Here is an 18,267-nt window from a genome sequence, read left to right as displayed (position 1 = left end):
AAGACGAAACAAAGAAACCTCCCTAAGAGGCCAAAGGGGGTTTCTGCAAAGCCGTGAGAACCAAATTGAGGTCCCAGGGATCCAAGGGCCGCCGGTAAGGCGGAATGATGTGAGACGCACCTTGCATGAAGGTGCGGACCTGAGCCAGCCGGGCGATACGCCGCTGGAACAGCACTGACAGAGCCGAGACTTGTCCCTTGAGAGAGTTGAGGGACAATTCCAGCTGCAGACCGGACTGTAGAAAAGACAGAAGGGTCGGCAAGGAAAAAGGCCAAGGAGAATGGCCGGAAGAGCGACACCAGGACAGGAACATCTTCCAAGTCCTGTGATAGATCTTGGCAGAGGAAGACTTATGGGCCCGAGTCATAGTGGAGATGACTTCAGGGGGGATACCAGAAGCCGTCAAGATCCCGGACTCGAGCCACGCCGTCAATCTGAGAGCCGCAGAATTCTGGCGGAAAAACGGACCTTGTGAGAGAAGGTATGGACGGTCCGGAAGATGCCACGGCACCTCTACGGACAGATGGAGCAGGTCTGGGTACCAAGCTCGCCTGGGCCAGTCCGGAGCAATGAGAATGACTCGACGGCCCTCCATTCTGATCTTGCGCAGAACTCTGGGCAAGAGAGCTAGAGGGGGAAACACGTAGGACAGACGAAACTGGGACCAGTCTTGAACCAGAGCGTACGCGGCGAAGGCCTGAGGATTGTGGGAGCGAGCCACGTAAACCGGAACCTTGTTGTTGTGACGGGACACCATTAGGTCCACATCCGGAGTGCCCCACTTGCGGCAGATTGACTGAAACACTGCCGGATGCAGGGACCACTCGCCACTGTCCACGGTTTGACGGCTGAGATAATCTGCTTCCCAGTTTTCCACGCCTGGGATGTGGACTGCGGATATGGTGGACTTGGAGTCCTCTGTCCATTGAAGGATGCGTTGTACCTCCAACATTGCCAGGCGGCTGCATGTCCCGCCTTGGTGATTGATGTAGGCAACTGCTGTCGCGTTGTCTGACTGGACTCGGATGTGCTTGCCCGCCATCAGGTGGTGAAAGGCTAGGAGAGCTAGAAGCACCGCTCTGGTTTCCAGCACAATGATCGAGAGGGCTGACTCGGACGGAGTCCAAGTGCCCTGCGCTCGGTGGTGGAGACATACCGCTCCCCAGCCGGACAAACTGGCATCCGTGGTGAGAATCACCCAGGACGGGGTCAGGAACGAGCGCCCCTGAGACAGAGAGAGGGGCCGAAGCCACCACTGAAGAGCGCTCCTGGTCTGTGGCGACAGAGCCACTAACCTGTGCAAGGAGGAAGGCTGCTTGTCCCAACAGCGGAGAATGTCCAGCTGCAGTGAACGCAGATGGAACTGGGCAAAGGGAACAGCCTCCATTGACGCCACCATCTGACCCAGCACCTGCATGAGGTGCCTGATGGAATAACGGCGGGGCTTCAGCAGAGCGCGGACCGCCAGTTGGAGGGACTGCTGTTTGACTAAGGGCAACTTCACAAGTGCCGGCAGAGTCTCGAACTGCATCCCTAGGTACGTGAGACTCTGGGTTGGAGTCAGAGTGGATTTGGGAAGATTGACAATCCACCCGAATTGGGCTAGAGTGGCAAGAGTGAGCGAGACACTCCGCTGACAGTCTGCGCTGGATGAAGCCTTGACTAGAAGGTCGTCCAGGTAAGGAATCACTGCCAACCCCTGTAGGTGCAGAACCGAAACCACTGCTGCCATGACCTTGGTGAATACTCGAGGGGCCGTGGCTAACCCGAAGGGGAGAGCCACGAATTGGAAATGTTCCTCTCCGATTGCAAAACGTAGCCAACGCTGGTGTGAAACTGCAATTGGCACATGCAGATAGGCATCTCTGATGTCGATGGATGCCAGGAAATCCCCTTGGGTCATTGATGCAATGACTGACCGCAGAGACTCCATGCGAAAATGCCGCACCTGAACATGCTTGTTGAGAAGCTTGAGATCCAGGATGGGCCGGAAGGAACCGTCCTTTTTGGGGACTAGGAAGAGATTTGAGTAGAAACCTCTGAACCGTTCCCGGGCGGGAACCGGTACAATTACTCCGTTGGCCTGCAGGGAAGCCACGGCCTGAGAGAAGGCGGCGGCCTTGGAGCAGGGGGGAGTTGACAGAAAAAATCTGTTTGGCGGGCTGGAATTGAATTCTATCCTGTAGCCGTGGGAGATGATATCCCGCACCCACTGATCGGAGACGTGTTGAAACCACACGTCGCCAAAGTGGGAAAGCCTGCCACCGACTAAGGACGTTGCTGGCGCGGACAGATAGTCAAGAGGAGGCTGCCTTAGTGGCAGCAGCACCTGCGGTCTTCTGTGGACGCGCTTTTGTGCGCCAGCTGGATTTTTGGTCCTTGGCAGCGTTAGTGGACGAGGCCGAGGGCTTAGAGGACGACCAGTTGGAGGAACGAAAGGAACGAAACCTCGACTGATTCCTACCCTGGACAGGTTTCCTAGTTTTGGTTTGTGGCATGGAAGTACTCTTCCCGCCAGTAGCTTCCTTAATAATTTCATCCAGCTGTTCTCCGAACAGCCGGGACCCAGCAAAAGGAAGCCCCGCAAGGTACTTCTTAGAAGAAGCATCTGCCTTCCACTCTCGAAGCCACAAGATCCTGCGGATAGCGAGGGAATTAGCCGAAGCCACCACAGTGCGGTGAGAAGCCTCGAGCATGGCAAACATGGCATAGGATGAAAAAGCCGAAGCTTGGGAAGTTAAGGCAACCATCTCAGGCATAGATTCCTTAGTGAGGGAATGCATCTCCTCCAGAGAAGCAGAGATGGCTTTGAGAGCCCACACTGCTGCAAAAGACGGGGAGAGCGAGGCCACTGCCGTCTCAAATACAGATTTGGCCAGAAGGTCAACCTGGCGGTCTGTGGAATCCTTAAGCGAGGTGCCATCAGCCACTGATACAACGGTCCGGGCTGAGAGTCTAGACACCGGGGGATCTACCTTTGGTGATTGAGCCCACTCCTTGACCACCTCAGGTGGAAAGGGAAAACGGTCATCAGAACGACGCTTTGGGAAGCGTTTGTCAGGGCAGGCCCTGGGCTTGGTCACAGCGGCCTGAAAACTGGAGTGGTTAAAGAACACACTCTTTGTCCTCTTAGGTGAGGTAAACTGGTGCTTTTCTACCAGAGAAGGTTGTTCCTCTGATACTGACGGATTGAGATCCAGTACAGAATTAATGGACGCAATCAACTCACTAACATCCGAGCCACTTTCGGACAGATCAATGGGGCACATGGAGGTAGTCTCCGAGCCCCCAGTAAAGGCATCCTCCTCATCCTGCGAGTCAGCTTCTGAAACCGAGCCGCGGGACGAAGGAGAGGGAGCCCTGCGTCTCTTTTTAGAAGGACGGGGCCTGGGATCAGATGATGAATCCTCTGTGAGCTCCGGTCCTGAGAGAGACCTAGCAGCAGAGGCACCCTGCGACGGGGGCTGATGCATGCTCAGCAGAGTCCTGGACAGATGTCCCATGGAGTCAGCAAAAGACTGGGAGATTGACCTGGTTAAGGATTCTACCCAAGCCGGGGGTTCAGCCACAGGAGCCGGATCAGCCTGAGAGACCCCTGGGGGTGCGATTTCAGGCTGAGGCATCGTCAGGTTAGAGCAGGCATCACAATGTGGATAGGTGCTCGGTTCCGGCAGTAGGAGCCTACATGCAGTGCATACTGAAAACAGCTTTGGAGCCTTGCTCCTCGTGTGTGACATGCTGCTGGAGTGAGGGCTGTGCCAGAATGACCCCCAGAGAATATATACAGAGGTCCACAACCAGAGGTTGTGGCTTACCAGACCGCTGGAGCGGTGTTGTGTGCCCTCCAGATCCCGAAGTCCGGACTCCCAAGCACCTCAGCAGGGATGCTGCAGACCAGTGGTGATCGCAGGGAAAAACGCTGAGAAAATGGCCACCGGAGTGAAGAGAGGGGGCGGGACTCACTCTGAGAGCGGGATCTGGAGTGCCAAAGAGATTCACAGGGGAGGAGACATGTACTCAGTGAGGAATGTCTCTCCCCTTTGTAGAACGGCCGTTGGGCGGAGCCGCGCTGTCCCTCTGCATGAATGACATGCGAGGGCAGTGAAACCGAAAGTAGGCCTCCGGCGAAGCCGGGGCCTAAATTTGAGCGGTGCGGCCGGCGCGCAGGCACCATCGGCGCGGTTCTCAGGCGACAGCCAGAGAACCCGCCGGAAATGTCATAAAAATCACTCAGAACACTCTCCCACAACAATAAAGTATAAGGGACCCCCATATATAAATGTCTCAGGTACTTAGCTTGCTGAGACGCAGGGCCAAGTCCCTGGGGATGAGTGCTCCGTCCAGCAGGGTCCTGAAGGGCTGCGGATGGAGACCAGTCTCATGCCAAGCATGGAGAACCGTGCTGGCTCTCACTTCAAGCCAGAGCCCCGGAGGGATGGTGAAGGAGCACGGCATGTAAGGCTCCAGCCTGGGAATCAACCTTAACAGCACCGCCGACACAGTGGGGTGAGAAGGGACATGCCGGGGGTCCAGGCTTGGACCCGCTTTCCTTCAAACTCTTTCCAAAAATGAAAAAAATCAGACGAGAATGCATGTGTGGATGTGACCTCCTGAACACAAAGCGATAAACTGGCTAGATCTGGTTCTCCAGGGGGTGTATAAGCTCAGAGGGAGGAGCTACACTTTTGAGTGTAGTACTTTGTGTGTCCTCCGGAGGCAGAAGCTATACACCCCAATGTCTGGGTCTCCCATAGGAACGATAAAGAAAAAGGGGAATTTAGTACCAAGCTGTGGCAGTATGATACCCGTAAAGGCTTTACAAAATGTGTACAAATACAAAGTATAATGCATTGATCATTAAATAGTAATAATAAATTGTGAATCAATTTTGTATATTATATATCGACAACAAAATAAATTATTCCAATGGAACACCATTATAGTCACATGATATATACATATATTAGATATAGTAAAGACCCCCTTATTTCTGTCTTCATGAGTTAACTGGAGTCCCATAACAGACATCCTGTTATATCTTTGATTCAAATATGAATGCAATCGATTTTGCAGCGAAAATAAATTTAAAAAAAATATATATTTTTTTTTATTATTTTTTTTAATTTTCACTGCAAAATCGATTGCATTCATATTTGAATCAAAGATATAACAGGATGTCTGATGTTATGGGACTCCAGTTAACTCATGGAGACAGAAATAAGGGGGTCTTTACTATATCTAATATATGCACAGTATATATCATGTGACTATAATAATAATATAATATTTATTCATTTATATAGTGCTATCAATTCCACAGCGCTTTACATACATTGGCAACATTGTCCCCATTGGGGCTCACAATCTAAATTCCCTATCAGTATGTTTTTGGAGTGTGGGAGGGAACCGGAGTACCCAGAGGAAACCCACGCAAACACGGGGAGAACATACAAACTCCTTGCAGATGTTGTCCTTAGTGGGACTAGTACCCCAGCGCTGCAAGGCTGTAGTGCTAACCACTGAGCCACCGTGCCGCCCACTATAATGGTGTTCCATTGGAATATTTATTTCTTTTTCGCTCTATTGGGAGACCCAGACAATTGGGTGTATAGGCTATGCCTCCGGAGGCCGCACAAAGTACTACACTTAAAAGTGTTAAGCCCCTCCCCTTCTGCCTATACACCCCCCGTGCTCCCACGGGCTCCTCAGTTTTTTGCTTTGTGCGAAGGAGGGTGTATCTTGCCCTGAAAGCGTTCCAGCAGTGGCTGGAAGGCAAGCAGATCCGAATTCAGTCGGACAATTCCACAGCGGTGGCATACATCAACCACCAAGGCGGAACACGCAGTCGACAAGCCTTCCAGGAAGTCCGGCGGATTTTGATGTGGGTGGAAGCCACGGCCTCCACCATATCCGCAGTTCACATCCCAGGCGTAGAAAACTGGGAAGCGGATTATCTCAGTCGCCAGGGCATGGACGCAGGGGAATGGTCCCTTCACCCGGACGTGTTTCAGGAGATCTGTTGCCGCTGGGGGGTGCCGGACGTCGACCTCATGGCGTCCCGGCACAACAACAAGGTACCAATGTTCATGGCACGGTCTCAAGATCCCAGAGCTCTGGCGGCAGACGCCTTAGTTCAGGATTGGTCGCAGTTTCAGCTCCCTTATGTGTTTCCTCCGCTGGCACTGTTGCCCAGAGTGTTACGCAAGATCAGGGCCGACTGCCGCCGCGTCATCCTCGTCACTCCAGACTGGCCGAGGCGGTCGTGGTACCCGGATCTGTGGCATCTCACGGTCGGCCGACCGTGGGCACTACCAGACCGACCAGACTTGCTATCTCAAGGGCCGTTTTTCCATCTGAATTCTGCGGCCCTCAACCTGACTGTGTGGCCATTGAGTCCTGGATCCTAGCGTCTTCAGGGTTATCTCAAGAGGTCATTGCCACTATGAGACAGGCTAGAAAACCAACGTCCGCCAAGATCTATCACAGGACGTGGAAAATTTTTCTGTCGTGGTGCTCTGCTCAGGGTTTTTCTCCCTGGCCATTTGCATTACCTACTTTTCTGTCCTTCCTTCAATCTGGACTGGAAAAGGGTTTGTCGCTGGGCTCCCTTAAGGGACAAGTTTCGGCGCTCTCTGTGTTTTTCCAGAAGCGCCTAGCTAGACTTCCACAGGTACGCACGTTCCTGCAGGGAGTTTGTCACATCGTTCCACCTTACAAGCGGCCGTTAGAACCCTGGGATCTAAACAGGGTGCTGATGGTTCTTCAGAAACCACCTTTCGAGCCAATGAGAGATATCTCCCTCTCACGACTTTCGCAGAAAGTGGTTTTTCTAGTAGCAGTCACTTCTCTTCGGAGAGTGTCTGAGCTAGCAGCGTTGTCGTGCAAAGCCCCTTTTCTGGTGTTTCACCAGGACAAGGTGGTTCTACGTCCGGTTCCGGAATTTCTTCCTAAGGTGGTATCCCCCTTTCATCTCAATCAGGATATTTCCTTACCTTCTTTTTATCCTCATCCAGTTCACCAATGTGAAAAGGATTTGCACTTGTTAGATCTGGTGAGAGCACTCAGACTCTACATTTCTCGTACGGCGCCCCTGCGCCGCTCGGATGCACTCTTTGTCCTTGTCGCTGGCCAGCGTAAAGGATCACAGGCTTCCAAATCAACCCTGGCTCGGTGGATAAAGGAGCCAATTATCGAAGCTTACCGTTCGGCTGGGCTTCCGGTTCCCTCAGGGCTGAAGGCCCATTCTACCAGAGCCGTGGGAGCGTCCTGGGCTTTGAGGCACCAGGCTACGGCTCAACAGGTGTGTCAGGCGGCTACCTGGTCGAGCCTGCACACTTTCACGAAGCACTATCAGGTGCATACCTATGCTGCGGCGGATGCCAGCCTAGGTAGACGAGTCCTTCAGGCGGCGGTTGCCCACCTGTAGGAAAGGGCCGTTTTACGGCTCTCTTACAAGGTATTATTTTACCCACCCAGGGACTGCTTTTGGACGTCCCAATTGTCTGGGTCTCCTAATAGAGCGAAAAAGAAGAAGGGAATTTTGTTTACTTACCGTAAATTCCTTTTCTTCTAGCTCTAATTGGGAGACCCAGCACCCGCCCCTGTTTTTTTGTGTACACATGTTGTTCATGTTGAATGGTTTTAGTTCTCCGATATTCCTTCGGATTGAAGTTACTTTAAACCAGTTGATAATTCTTTTTCCTCCTTCTTGCTTTTGCACCAAAACTGAGGAGCCCGTGGGAGCACGGGGGGTGTATAGGCAGAAGGGGAGGGGCTTAACACTTTTAAGTGTAGTACTTTGTGCGGCCTCCGGAGGCATAGCCTATACACCCAATTGTCTGGGTCTCCCAATTAGAGCTAGAAGAAAAGGAATTTACGGTAAGTAAACAAAATTCCCTTCTTTGTTGTCGATATATAATATACAAAATTGATTCACAATTTATTATTACTATTTAATGATCAATGCATTATACTTTGTATTTGTACACATTTTGTAAAGCCTTTACGGTATTATACCGCCACAGCTTGGTACTAAATTCCCCTTTATTTGTTGTTATTTGATTATACCACCTTTGTCATTTATCCCCTAAAGGTTAAAAGTGAGCCTTTATGAAACATAAGCCATATGCTCTGACAAAGGACATCTTGTGTGAAACGCGTTGCATTTCTAATTGCTCTTAATATTTTGGATCAAGTCCTTTACTTTGGATTTTAATTTTTGGAATAAAAGAAATTTGATTTTATGCATTTGGAAGCTGGAGATCTTTTCTGTTTGAAAAACAATTGTCACCGTATCTCCCAGAATCCCCCCCCCCCAAAAAAAAAACAGCCCTCTTATAACTCCATAGCAAATGATTTATTTTATTGTTTTTTCTCTTACTGCATAAATGCAAAGTAAACTAACATTTTTTTTTTCCACCATTTTTCAGTTCTTGAATTTTTTCAGACCTCTATATAAAACAGCAGAGGGGCTCGCCATTTTGATTAGTATATTATGAACCCCACCTTTCATGTGGGTAGCCAGAGAGGAATTCCTATACTGAGTGTTTAGAGCATTAGAGCATTGTTGCTTAATGGTCCTATTTTTCTGAAGTCCAGAAATGCCACGGAGTGCAGCTACGTGACCCCTGCAGCCAATCACTGGTCTTAGCGGTCTAATCGTACATGCAAGGATCATTGCTGAGGTCAGTGACTGTGTACAGCGGTCTAGGGGATATTCAATTTCTCACAATAAAATATTGACATGCAACAACATTATCAAATGAACAAAGCGATCTGAAATGAGAAAATCTTTTCAAGTTTATGTCTTCTCGTTCTTCTTACTTGGAGCAGGACTGGCATTCCTCAAATACAATCATCCAAATCTTCACTTAATTCTTTTATTTTACTATCAGAACTCACAACCAATTTATAGGGATGGCTTAGAAGAAAGCCTGGTTTTATCCCATTACGACATTCGCATGCAGCATAAAAAGTGGCAAAAATATTTGGTTTTATGTTACTTCTAAGAAAGGGCAATCAATAATCTCCTCATTTTAAAGTGTATATCTTTTAAAGGACATCTGTCAGCAGCATAATGTAGACAAAGAGATCCTGATTCAAGCAATGTATCACTTAGATTACTGGGTGAAGGCATTGTGACACAATCAGAAGTTTTAGATTTATTCATGTAGCAGAGCTGAGAGAGCTGCCCGCCCATACCAGCCACACTCTTGAGGTGCCAATCACAGCAGGGAGTGTCCCGAATTTCCCTTTAAGGTGGTGTCACGCATAGCGATGCAGCAGCGATCACGACCAGCGATCTGACCTTATCAGGATCGCTGCTGCGTCATTACATGGTCGCTGGTGAGCTGTCAAACAGGCAGAGACCCCAGCCAGCAGCGACGCGTGGAAGCGTAACTAAGGTAAATATCGGGTAACCAAGGAAAGCACTTCTCTTGGTTACCCGATATTTACCTTAGTTACTAGTGTCCGCCGCTCTCACGCTGCCAGTGCCGGCTCCCTATTCCCTGCACTCCTAGCCAGAGTACACATCGGGTTAATTACCCGATGTGTACTCCAGCTACAAATGCAGAGAGCAGGGAGCCGGCACTGGCAGCGTGAGAGCGGCGGACGCTAGTAACTAAGGTAAATATCGGGTAACCAAAGAAAGGGCTTCTTGGTTACCCGATGTTTACCGTGGTTACAGCTTACCGCAGGCTGCCAGACGCCGGCTCCTGCTCCCTGCTTGCTTCAGTTCGTCGCTCTCTCGCTGTCACATACAGCGATGTGCGCTTCACAGCGGGAGAGTGACGAGCAAAAAATGAAGCAGGACATTCAGCAACGACCGGCGACCTCGCAGCAGTGGCCAGGTCGTTGCTGGATGTCACACACAGCGACAGCGACGGGACGTCGCTGCTACGTCACAGATAATGGTGACTTAGCAGCGACGTTGTTGTTGTCGTCGTCGCTATGTGTGACACCACCTTTAGTCCGAGCAATGAATCAAACATAGTAAATACACAATAGATCGGACCTTGACAAGACAGGCAGCCCTGAATTCTCTATGTTAACCCTTGCAGCATGGGGTCTTCAGATTTCATAGCAAAAACCTGCTGACAGATTCCCTTACTCTTTTTTTTTTTTTTTTTGACCATTTTGCTTGAGGAAAACAAGCTGCCTAATAATTCTGCACAGCTTGATAAAGGGTGTTGTATACATCTTGGAATTGAGAAAGCTGCATAAAAATAACAATGAAAATTACCATGACAAAAATTGAAACACAATTTCAAAACTTTTCAATGTACAGTACAGACCAAACGTTTGGACACACCTTCTCATTCAAAGAGTTTTTTCTTTATTTTCATGACTCTGAAAAGTGTAGATTCACATTGAAGGCATCAAAATTATGAATGAAAACATGTGGAATGAAATACTTAACAAAAAAGTGTGAAACAACTGAAAATATGTCTTATATTCTAGGTTCTTCAAAGTAGCCACCTTTTGCTTTCATTACTGCTTTGCACACTCTTGGCATTCTACTGATGAGCTTCAAGAGGTAGTCACCAGAAATTGATTTCCAACAGTCTTGAAGGAGTTCCCAGAGATGCTTAGCATTTGTTGGCCCTTTTGCCTTCACTCTGCGGTCCAGCTCACCCCAAACCATCTCGATTGGGTTCAGGTCTGGTGACACTTTTTTGTTAAGTATTTCATTAAGTATTTCATTCCACCTGTGTTAATTCATAGTTTCGATACCTTCAATGTGAATCTACAATTTTCAGAGTCATGAAAATAAAGAAAACGCTTTGAATGAGGTGTGTCCAAACTTTTGGTCTGCACTGTATTTAGTAGTGAATATGAGCACCACGTACAGAAATCTCCGCACCTACAATAGTTGTTATCAACGAGGTTATTAATGGTTGGCTGGAAGATGTTCTGACTTGCTGGATGCACTTGGGCAAATCATCAAGATCCACTGCTGGCAGCTCACTTTGCAATTACCAACTATTGACATCCCAAATGTGCTCAATGGGAGACAAGTCCAGAGTCGTGGAGTGGTGCTTTTTATCCAAGTTTCTTGATACTACTCATATACTTGTCTTCTGGCGTCTTCACCTTCTATCACCACCACTCCTGTTGGTCTCTGACCGCTTGTAACCTTCTGGATCACTCCAGTGTTTCTTGGAGCGAACCGGAGGTCACTCTTCAATGCAGGTCTATGAGAGCCTCATTCTGACTCTCATAGACTTGCATTGAGAGTTTGTGGTTGTTACCTCTGACTTACGTCAATCAGAAGTTATGGTCACAAGATGGTGCTGCGAGACTGTAGTGGTGTCGATAAAAGGTGAAGATGCTGGAAAGTGAGTATATTACTAGGGGCAAGGCCTTAGATTACCAGCACCACTCAAGTTCTGGGGAAAAAAAAACAAAATGCAGGAGTGGTGATTTATGCCTGCGTTCCCATTTGTTCCACAATTCTGCATTGTTAAAAGAAGAAATTATGTGAAATCTGCGTAATTTTTACCATTAAAGTGACTGCCACTATTATAACCCAACAGACACCAGTAGAGTCAGCTGAGTCCATAAGATGCCATTTGGGAATTCCTCTTCTAATGGATCTGTCCCTGCATGAAGTTTGGTGTTTCTGTTTAGAATACAAAAAAAAAGTAGTTTACCTAATGTAGATGTGATCATAGCTAAGGGAAGGGTAGGAGGACTCCGGAATGAAGTTCACAGCCTTTTATTTATTTATGTTATATATATATATTTTTTTATTTATTTATTTTTCGGTTTTATATATTTGTTAAAAAAAAAAAAAAAGTGTGAATATTAAAGGTAAGGCTGTGTGCACACGTTGCGTTTTTTCCCGCGGAAACGCTGCGTTTAGAACCGCAGCGTTTCAGTGGCAAATTGCACGCGTTCAGCTTTCCCAGCAAAGTGTATGAGAAGCATACAAGCCGAAAAATCAGTGCACACGCTGCGTTTCTAAACGCAGCGTTTTGGATGCCAAAAATCGGTGCGGAAAGAAAAGCAGCATGTCACTTCTTTTGTGCGTTGTGGCTGCGTTCTCTCCCTCATTGAAATCAATGATGCGGGTCAGAACGCAGCTACAGCGCAGTGAGCTGCTTTTTTGTTGCGGTCAGTGGGCTTTGTCGGCATGCCAGAACGCAGGCATTTACTTGGAAAATGCCGCCCAGGCCCTGCCAGGTCACCCCCTATTCCCCCCGGTATTCCCCCTTACCTGTCCGGTCGCAGCGCTGATCCCCCTCGGCCCCCTCCTCCTTCACAGCAGACGCCGGTCAGTGCGGTCACGTGCAGATCAGCTGACAGCCAGCACTGTGTTCAGAGAGCTGTGCTGGCTGCTCGGCAGTCTGCAGCTGTGTCTTGGGGAGAGTGGATGCAGATTTTTGGCACCCACTCTCCTCAAATGGAGGGTCTGCCCTCCTAGAAAATGGGGGATACGTTCTCTGAACGTATCCCCCATATTCTAGAAGGTCCAGAGCCGACGTGGTACGTCCAAATGGATTTCTGCAGACCCATTTTTTCAAATTTTTTTATTAAATTGGTGAACGAGGGAATGATTTGGGGAGTGTTTTTTCTAATAAATTTTTTTTTGTTGTCATTTTTTTTGCTTTTGTTTACTGTCAATTAGTTATGTCTGGTATCAAATAGACGCCGTGACATAACTAATTGCTGGGCTTGATGTCAGGTGACATTACACATCTGGTATCAACACCATTTATTACCCCTTTTGCCACCGCACCAGGGCAACGGGATGAGTTGGGGCGAAGCGCCAGGATTGGCGCATCTAATGGACGCGCCACTTCTGGGGCGGCTGCGGCCTGCTATTTTTAGGTTTGGAAGAGTCCAATAACCATGGCTCTTCCCAGCCTGAGAATACCAGACCCCAGCTGTCAGCTTCACCTTGGCTGGTGATCTAATTTGGGGGGACCCCACGTTATTTTTTTTTTTAATTCTTTATAAATAAAGCCTATGGAGCCCTCCAAATTAATCACCAGACAAGATGAAGCTGCCAGCTGTGGTTTGCAGGCTACGGCTGTCTGCTTTACCCTAACTGGCTATCAAAAATAAGGGGGGTCCCCACGCCATTTTTTTTCATTGATTTTTTTTTTTTTTTTTTGGGATAAATACTAGGCCGGCACCCTTTAGTGTCGCATGAAAGGTACTAAAGGTGCCAGCTTAGAATATGCAGGGCGTGGGAGTTATATATGTATTTGACATCCATTCATCCATTGGCGCTTTTTAGGCTGTGTGCCCACAATCGGGTTTTGCAGTGGTTTGGGTGCTGAGTGTTTTCCCTGCGTCCATAACGCTACATTGTGCAGTAGAAGCACAGTGGAAGGATTTTTGGTGATCCCGTGCCCACTGTACCTCTTTTCTCCGCAGCATAAACTGACCTGCGGCGTGGCTTCCCGAGCCTCTGCATGTCAATTTATGCTGCGGAGACGAGAGTGTTCTCTGCAGGTAGAATAGAGCTAAAGTCCACAGCAGCCTGAACCCAAATCGTGGGCATGGGCAGCTGCGTTCTCCCGTGGACAACACTCACATCTCTGCAGGAAGGCTGACACTGTGTACTGGACGCCGTGTCGCTGGATCACGGCCATGTAGCCCAACAGTGAGAATATTGTTGGTACAGCAACATTTTGGGTGAAGTAGCTGTGGATTCAAAATGCTTAATATACTCCTGAATAAAATCCTTGAGGGGTGCAGATTCCAAAATGGGGTCACTTGTGGGGGTTTTCTGATGTATAGGTACCCAAGAGGCCCTGCTAATGTGACATGGTGCGCAAAGTTTATTTCAACTTTTCTAAAATTCAAATGGTGCTCCTTCCATTCCAAAGGTTTTTTTTCCAAAGGTCTGTGTTCAACCAACTTTATTAACACTGACAAGTCTTAAAAAACGCACCTAAAAAAACGCATGAAAAACGCATAAAAACCGCATGAAAAATGCATGCGTTTTCGATGCGTTTTTTTTTTGTCAAAAAGCATTGTTTACAATTCTCCCCTCTGCCAGAGGGTGCGTTTTTTTTTCCGCGCTGAAAAAAACGCAACGTGTGCACATAGCCTAATACATGTAGTTGTTAGCAGTTTTTGGCTCAATTGTCATCAATTTCTTTTTGTATTTTGTTTTTTTTTGTGTATCTAGTGTTGTACAGGAAACTGCCCAGGCTGCGATCAGCAATGTGGACGCACCCTTGGATGTCGGAATCACAAGTGCCCCTCCGTCTGCCACAGAGGTAAGATAAAACCATCGGGGTAGAAAATGATTTATATATGAAACGCATTTCCAATATTACAGAATATTGGAGACATTCAGGTGAAAGAAATTGCAATATGCACTTGGTGAATAATACATATGACATGTAAGTATTATTAAAATAATAAAGGAATTAAAGTGCTAGTTCCATTAGTTGGGTTTTCCAGGTCATAGTTGATAAATGTTAGAGCAGCGAGGTTCAACCACTTTGATCTCATTGATGGATAGTATAGGGTGTACCTGTTCCCCCTGATCTCAGTGAGAGAAGACTGAATCGGTGGTCTTCTGTCACTGGTTATTATTTCAATATGTGATATCCAACAGGAAAGGTAAGTAGATGTGACGCTGCAAATCTCATCCACATGCCGCTGACGCTAAAAGTTACATGCCGTGGTTTTTTTTAAAGGGAACCTATCATGTCGTGTTTTTATATTAAACCGCCCCTAATGAGTTTTAAATGATGCAGTGTGCATCACTAACATGATTTTTTTTTTTTTTTTAAAAGAAAAAAAAAATCCATGTATTTATCTTAAAAAAAAAAAAAGACTTTAAATGGTTAGGTGAATGCAGTACATACATTAGGTTTCAGTCATAGGGGCGGCGCTTTTGCTGGGTTCAGTCACTGTCAGGCTTTGTCGCGCACTGTAAAATGGAATTTTTTCAAGAAAATTCCGCAAGCACTGAAAGATTACCGCACCCGCGGTAAAAAACCGTGGCAAACCGCACCCGAAAACCGCATGCGGTTTGCTGCGGATTTACCGCGGTATTGTTCGCGGTATTGCCGCTGTTTTGCCGCGTGTGGGTTGGTACATGTGCTTTAATGCATTCAATGCAATAAAGCACATTGAAAAAAAAAACATTTCCTTAGATAGCAGATAGATAAATAGACAGAAGAATAGATAGTTAGATAGAGGGATAGATAGAGTCCCTGTGAGCACACGCTGCATTTCTCATGGTCGGTAGTGAGTTCAAATTACCGGCCATGGGAAATGCCCTGTGGTTACCTCTGCTGTCTCGCTGCGAGGCTGCATTCAGCGCTGTGTCTGTGTCAGTCGCGGCTGGATGCAAGCATCGCAGGACGTGGATTACAGACGTGTCTGTGTTCTATGTCTGTGATGTCTGTGTGTGTCTGTGATGTGTGTGTTTACTCTCTGCTCCGCTTCCTCTTCCTGTCATCATGACATCACTTCCCTGCAAACCGCGGGCAAGCGATGTACATTACCGCAGGTAAACCGCGAAATACCGGAGGGGATAACGCAGGAAAACGCAATGAACCGCACAGAATTTGCTGCCTGCGTTATTCCTTGCAGGATTTCACGATTACATGGCAGTCAATGGAGTGAAATCCCGCAGTGACGTGCAGAAAAGAAGTGACATGCAATTGTTTTTGCTGCGGGAATCCCGCAGCAAAACATGCAGCTGTCAAATTCCGCCCAGTGCGCACAGCATTTTTTTTTTTCCATAGGTTTTGCTGGTGATTCACTGCAGAGATGTTATGAACATTTTCTGCAGCGAAACATGCAGCAAAACCGCAGGAAATCCGCGGGAAAAAACGGTAAGTGCGCATAGGGCCTCAGTCTAGGCATGATTCTTTTTTGACCTTGGTCACACCCCACCACCAATTCTCCTATGCTGAGCTCCACCCAATATGGTCACATGGTGGTGACATCACCACAGATCCTGCACCACCACTACTCATGGACTGATCACTACATTTCCTTCACTACAACTTCTCTGCTGAGCTGCGCCCATTACAGTCATATCGTTATGACGTCACCATAGGACCTCCTCTGCTTATCTCCAGAGTTCAGCATAGGAGACATGTTGGTGAAGGACCTGTGATGATGTCATTATCATGTGATCGTAATGGGCAGAACGCAACAGAGGTGAAATGGTGGTGAACAAGTCATGGCCATGTGACCGTAATGAGAGGAGCTCAGCAGAGAGGTGGTGGTGAAGGCCTTGTGATGATCAGCAGAGAAGTGGTGGTGAAGGCCCTGTGGTGATCAGCAGAGAAGTGGTGGTGCAGGCCCTGTGATGATCAGCAGAGAAGTGGTGGTGCAGGCCCTGTGATGATCAGCAGAGAAGTGGTGGTGAAGGCCCTGTGGTGATCAGCAGAGAAGTGGTGGTGAAGGCCCTGTGGTGATCAGCAGAGAAGTGGTGGTGAAGGCCCTGTGGTGATCAGCAGAGAAGTGGTGGTGCAGGCCCTGTGGTGATCAGCAGAGAAGTGGTGGTGAAGGCCCTGTGGTGATCAGCAGAGAAGTGGTGGTGCAGGCCCTGTGGTGATCAGCAGAGAAGTGGTGGTGCAGGCCCTGTGGTGATCAGCAGAGAAGTGGCGGTGCAGGCCCTGTGGTGATCAGCAGAGAAGTGGCGGTGCAGGCCCTGTGGTGTAATCAATTACAATGTGGGAAGTGTGACTAAGTTCAAATAAGAATCTTGCCTGAACTTGAGTGACAGTGACTGAATTCAACAAAAGCTCCACCCCTGTGACTGAAACCTAAGATATATACTGCATTCATCTAAGCACATAATGCCTTTTTTTTTTTTTTTTTTTTTAAGACATAATACATGATTTATTTTTTTTGAAACCAGGTTAGTGATGCACATTGCATCATTTAAAATACATTAGGGGTGTTTTGATATAAAGAAACGACATGACTGGTTCCCTTTCAATCTGCAGCACGTAAATTTCTGTTCATTTTAACCATGGGTTTCATCACTTTTAGCCTATCGGGGAGGCAAAAACCCATGGGGGAATATGCAGATTCTGATATGGATTCACAATGGATTTGTGTAAAAATAATAATAATTATGTATGTAGCGCTATTAATTCCACAGCGCTTTACATACATCATCATCACTGTCCCCATTGGGGCTCACAATCTAAGTTCCCTAGCAGAATATTTTTGAATTGTGGGAGGAAACCGGAGGAAACCCACGCAAAACGGGGAGAACATAAACTCCTTGCAGATGTTGTCCTTGGTGGGATCATCTGACCACCGATTTTTGCGGAAGAGTATAGGATCAGACACAGTTTACCCCAAAGGGAAATGACAGCTAGTTGTGGGCAAATCCACCAGTAATAATTTGGCACATCTTGTGCAGCTTTAGAGAAAACTAGAATGGGAAGTCTGAATGGCTCCGTTTTGATGAATGCAGCGTTCTCCGCCTCCCGCAGGTCTCTCTGGGGTTCGTTTATTAGATGTGGTTACTAATTACCCTTGTAAAGCCCAATATTAAATCCAGCCATTATTACCCTGTTCCGTCTGTGCTCGGAGGTCAGGCGTGGGGAGAGCCCCCATTAGTATTTTATGTGGTTTTCTCCCGCAGTTTTTATGAGTGTGGAGTGTGGCTGTGTTTTGTGATCTCCCCCATCTCTCTATCAGCTTGTTAACACGTTGGAGCCGTCCTAGCGCCACGCTGTGCAGCAGCAACCATAACAGGACAAATCAAGAATTTATGTAAAAGCCAAAATTTTATGGTTCTAATCATAAAAGCAACATTGATTCTCTCGTTTCTTTGAAGCTAAAATAACACTCTGCCCTTATTTATGGGGCTGTCATGGTGGAATGCCTGGCAGTGTGTATCTTCATCATCTGAAGGTTATGAGAGCCTGGATGAGGCGTTCTGTGCCGCGCCGTTTCATTTGCATCTCAAATGCAATACAACTAATAATGGGACCCTTTTTTAAAGGTCACAAGGATGAACACCGTGATAACGAACCACATGAAAGTCTCACTGCCTATGTGGTCTTTGTCCAGAATCCACTTCCTTAGAATTCAGTTACTGACATTTCTGCTAATCTGATTAGGACGTATGAAACAATTTGATGAAGGAAAGCGAGAGAATGGCAGATTTTGCATGATGCTGTATAATTATGCCGTGCGATGTGCAGTTCAAGGTAATGGATTCAATAGGGCAGCAGTATTAGACTGATGTATAAAGTGAAAGCTTTTCTCAAATTTCTCTACATTTTGACTTTAAAGGGATTGTTCACTACATTTTTTTTT

The 18,267-nt window shown here is 47.4% G+C and overlaps 1 protein-coding gene across 1 annotated transcript in view; it reads left to right on the top strand.

Moving 5' to 3' along the window:
* Positions 1-18,267, top strand: part of NFXL1 (nuclear transcription factor, X-box binding like 1) — a 187,731-nt gene that overhangs the window by 81,526 nt on the left and 87,938 nt on the right. The window contains exon 12 of the mRNA XM_075347016.1: positions 14,147-14,237. Within this exon, the coding sequence (XP_075203131.1) occupies positions 14,147-14,237 (91 nt within the window). The remainder of the gene's footprint in view (positions 1-14,146; positions 14,238-18,267) is intronic.

The sequence above is a fragment of the Anomaloglossus baeobatrachus genome, chromosome 1, assembly GCF_048569485.1.
Source record: "Anomaloglossus baeobatrachus isolate aAnoBae1 chromosome 1, aAnoBae1.hap1, whole genome shotgun sequence".
Classification (NCBI taxonomy): domain Eukaryota; kingdom Metazoa; phylum Chordata; class Amphibia; order Anura; family Aromobatidae; genus Anomaloglossus; species Anomaloglossus baeobatrachus.
The sequence above is the reverse complement of the archived record's forward strand: the minus strand, read 5'-3'. Positions and strand labels throughout refer to the sequence as shown.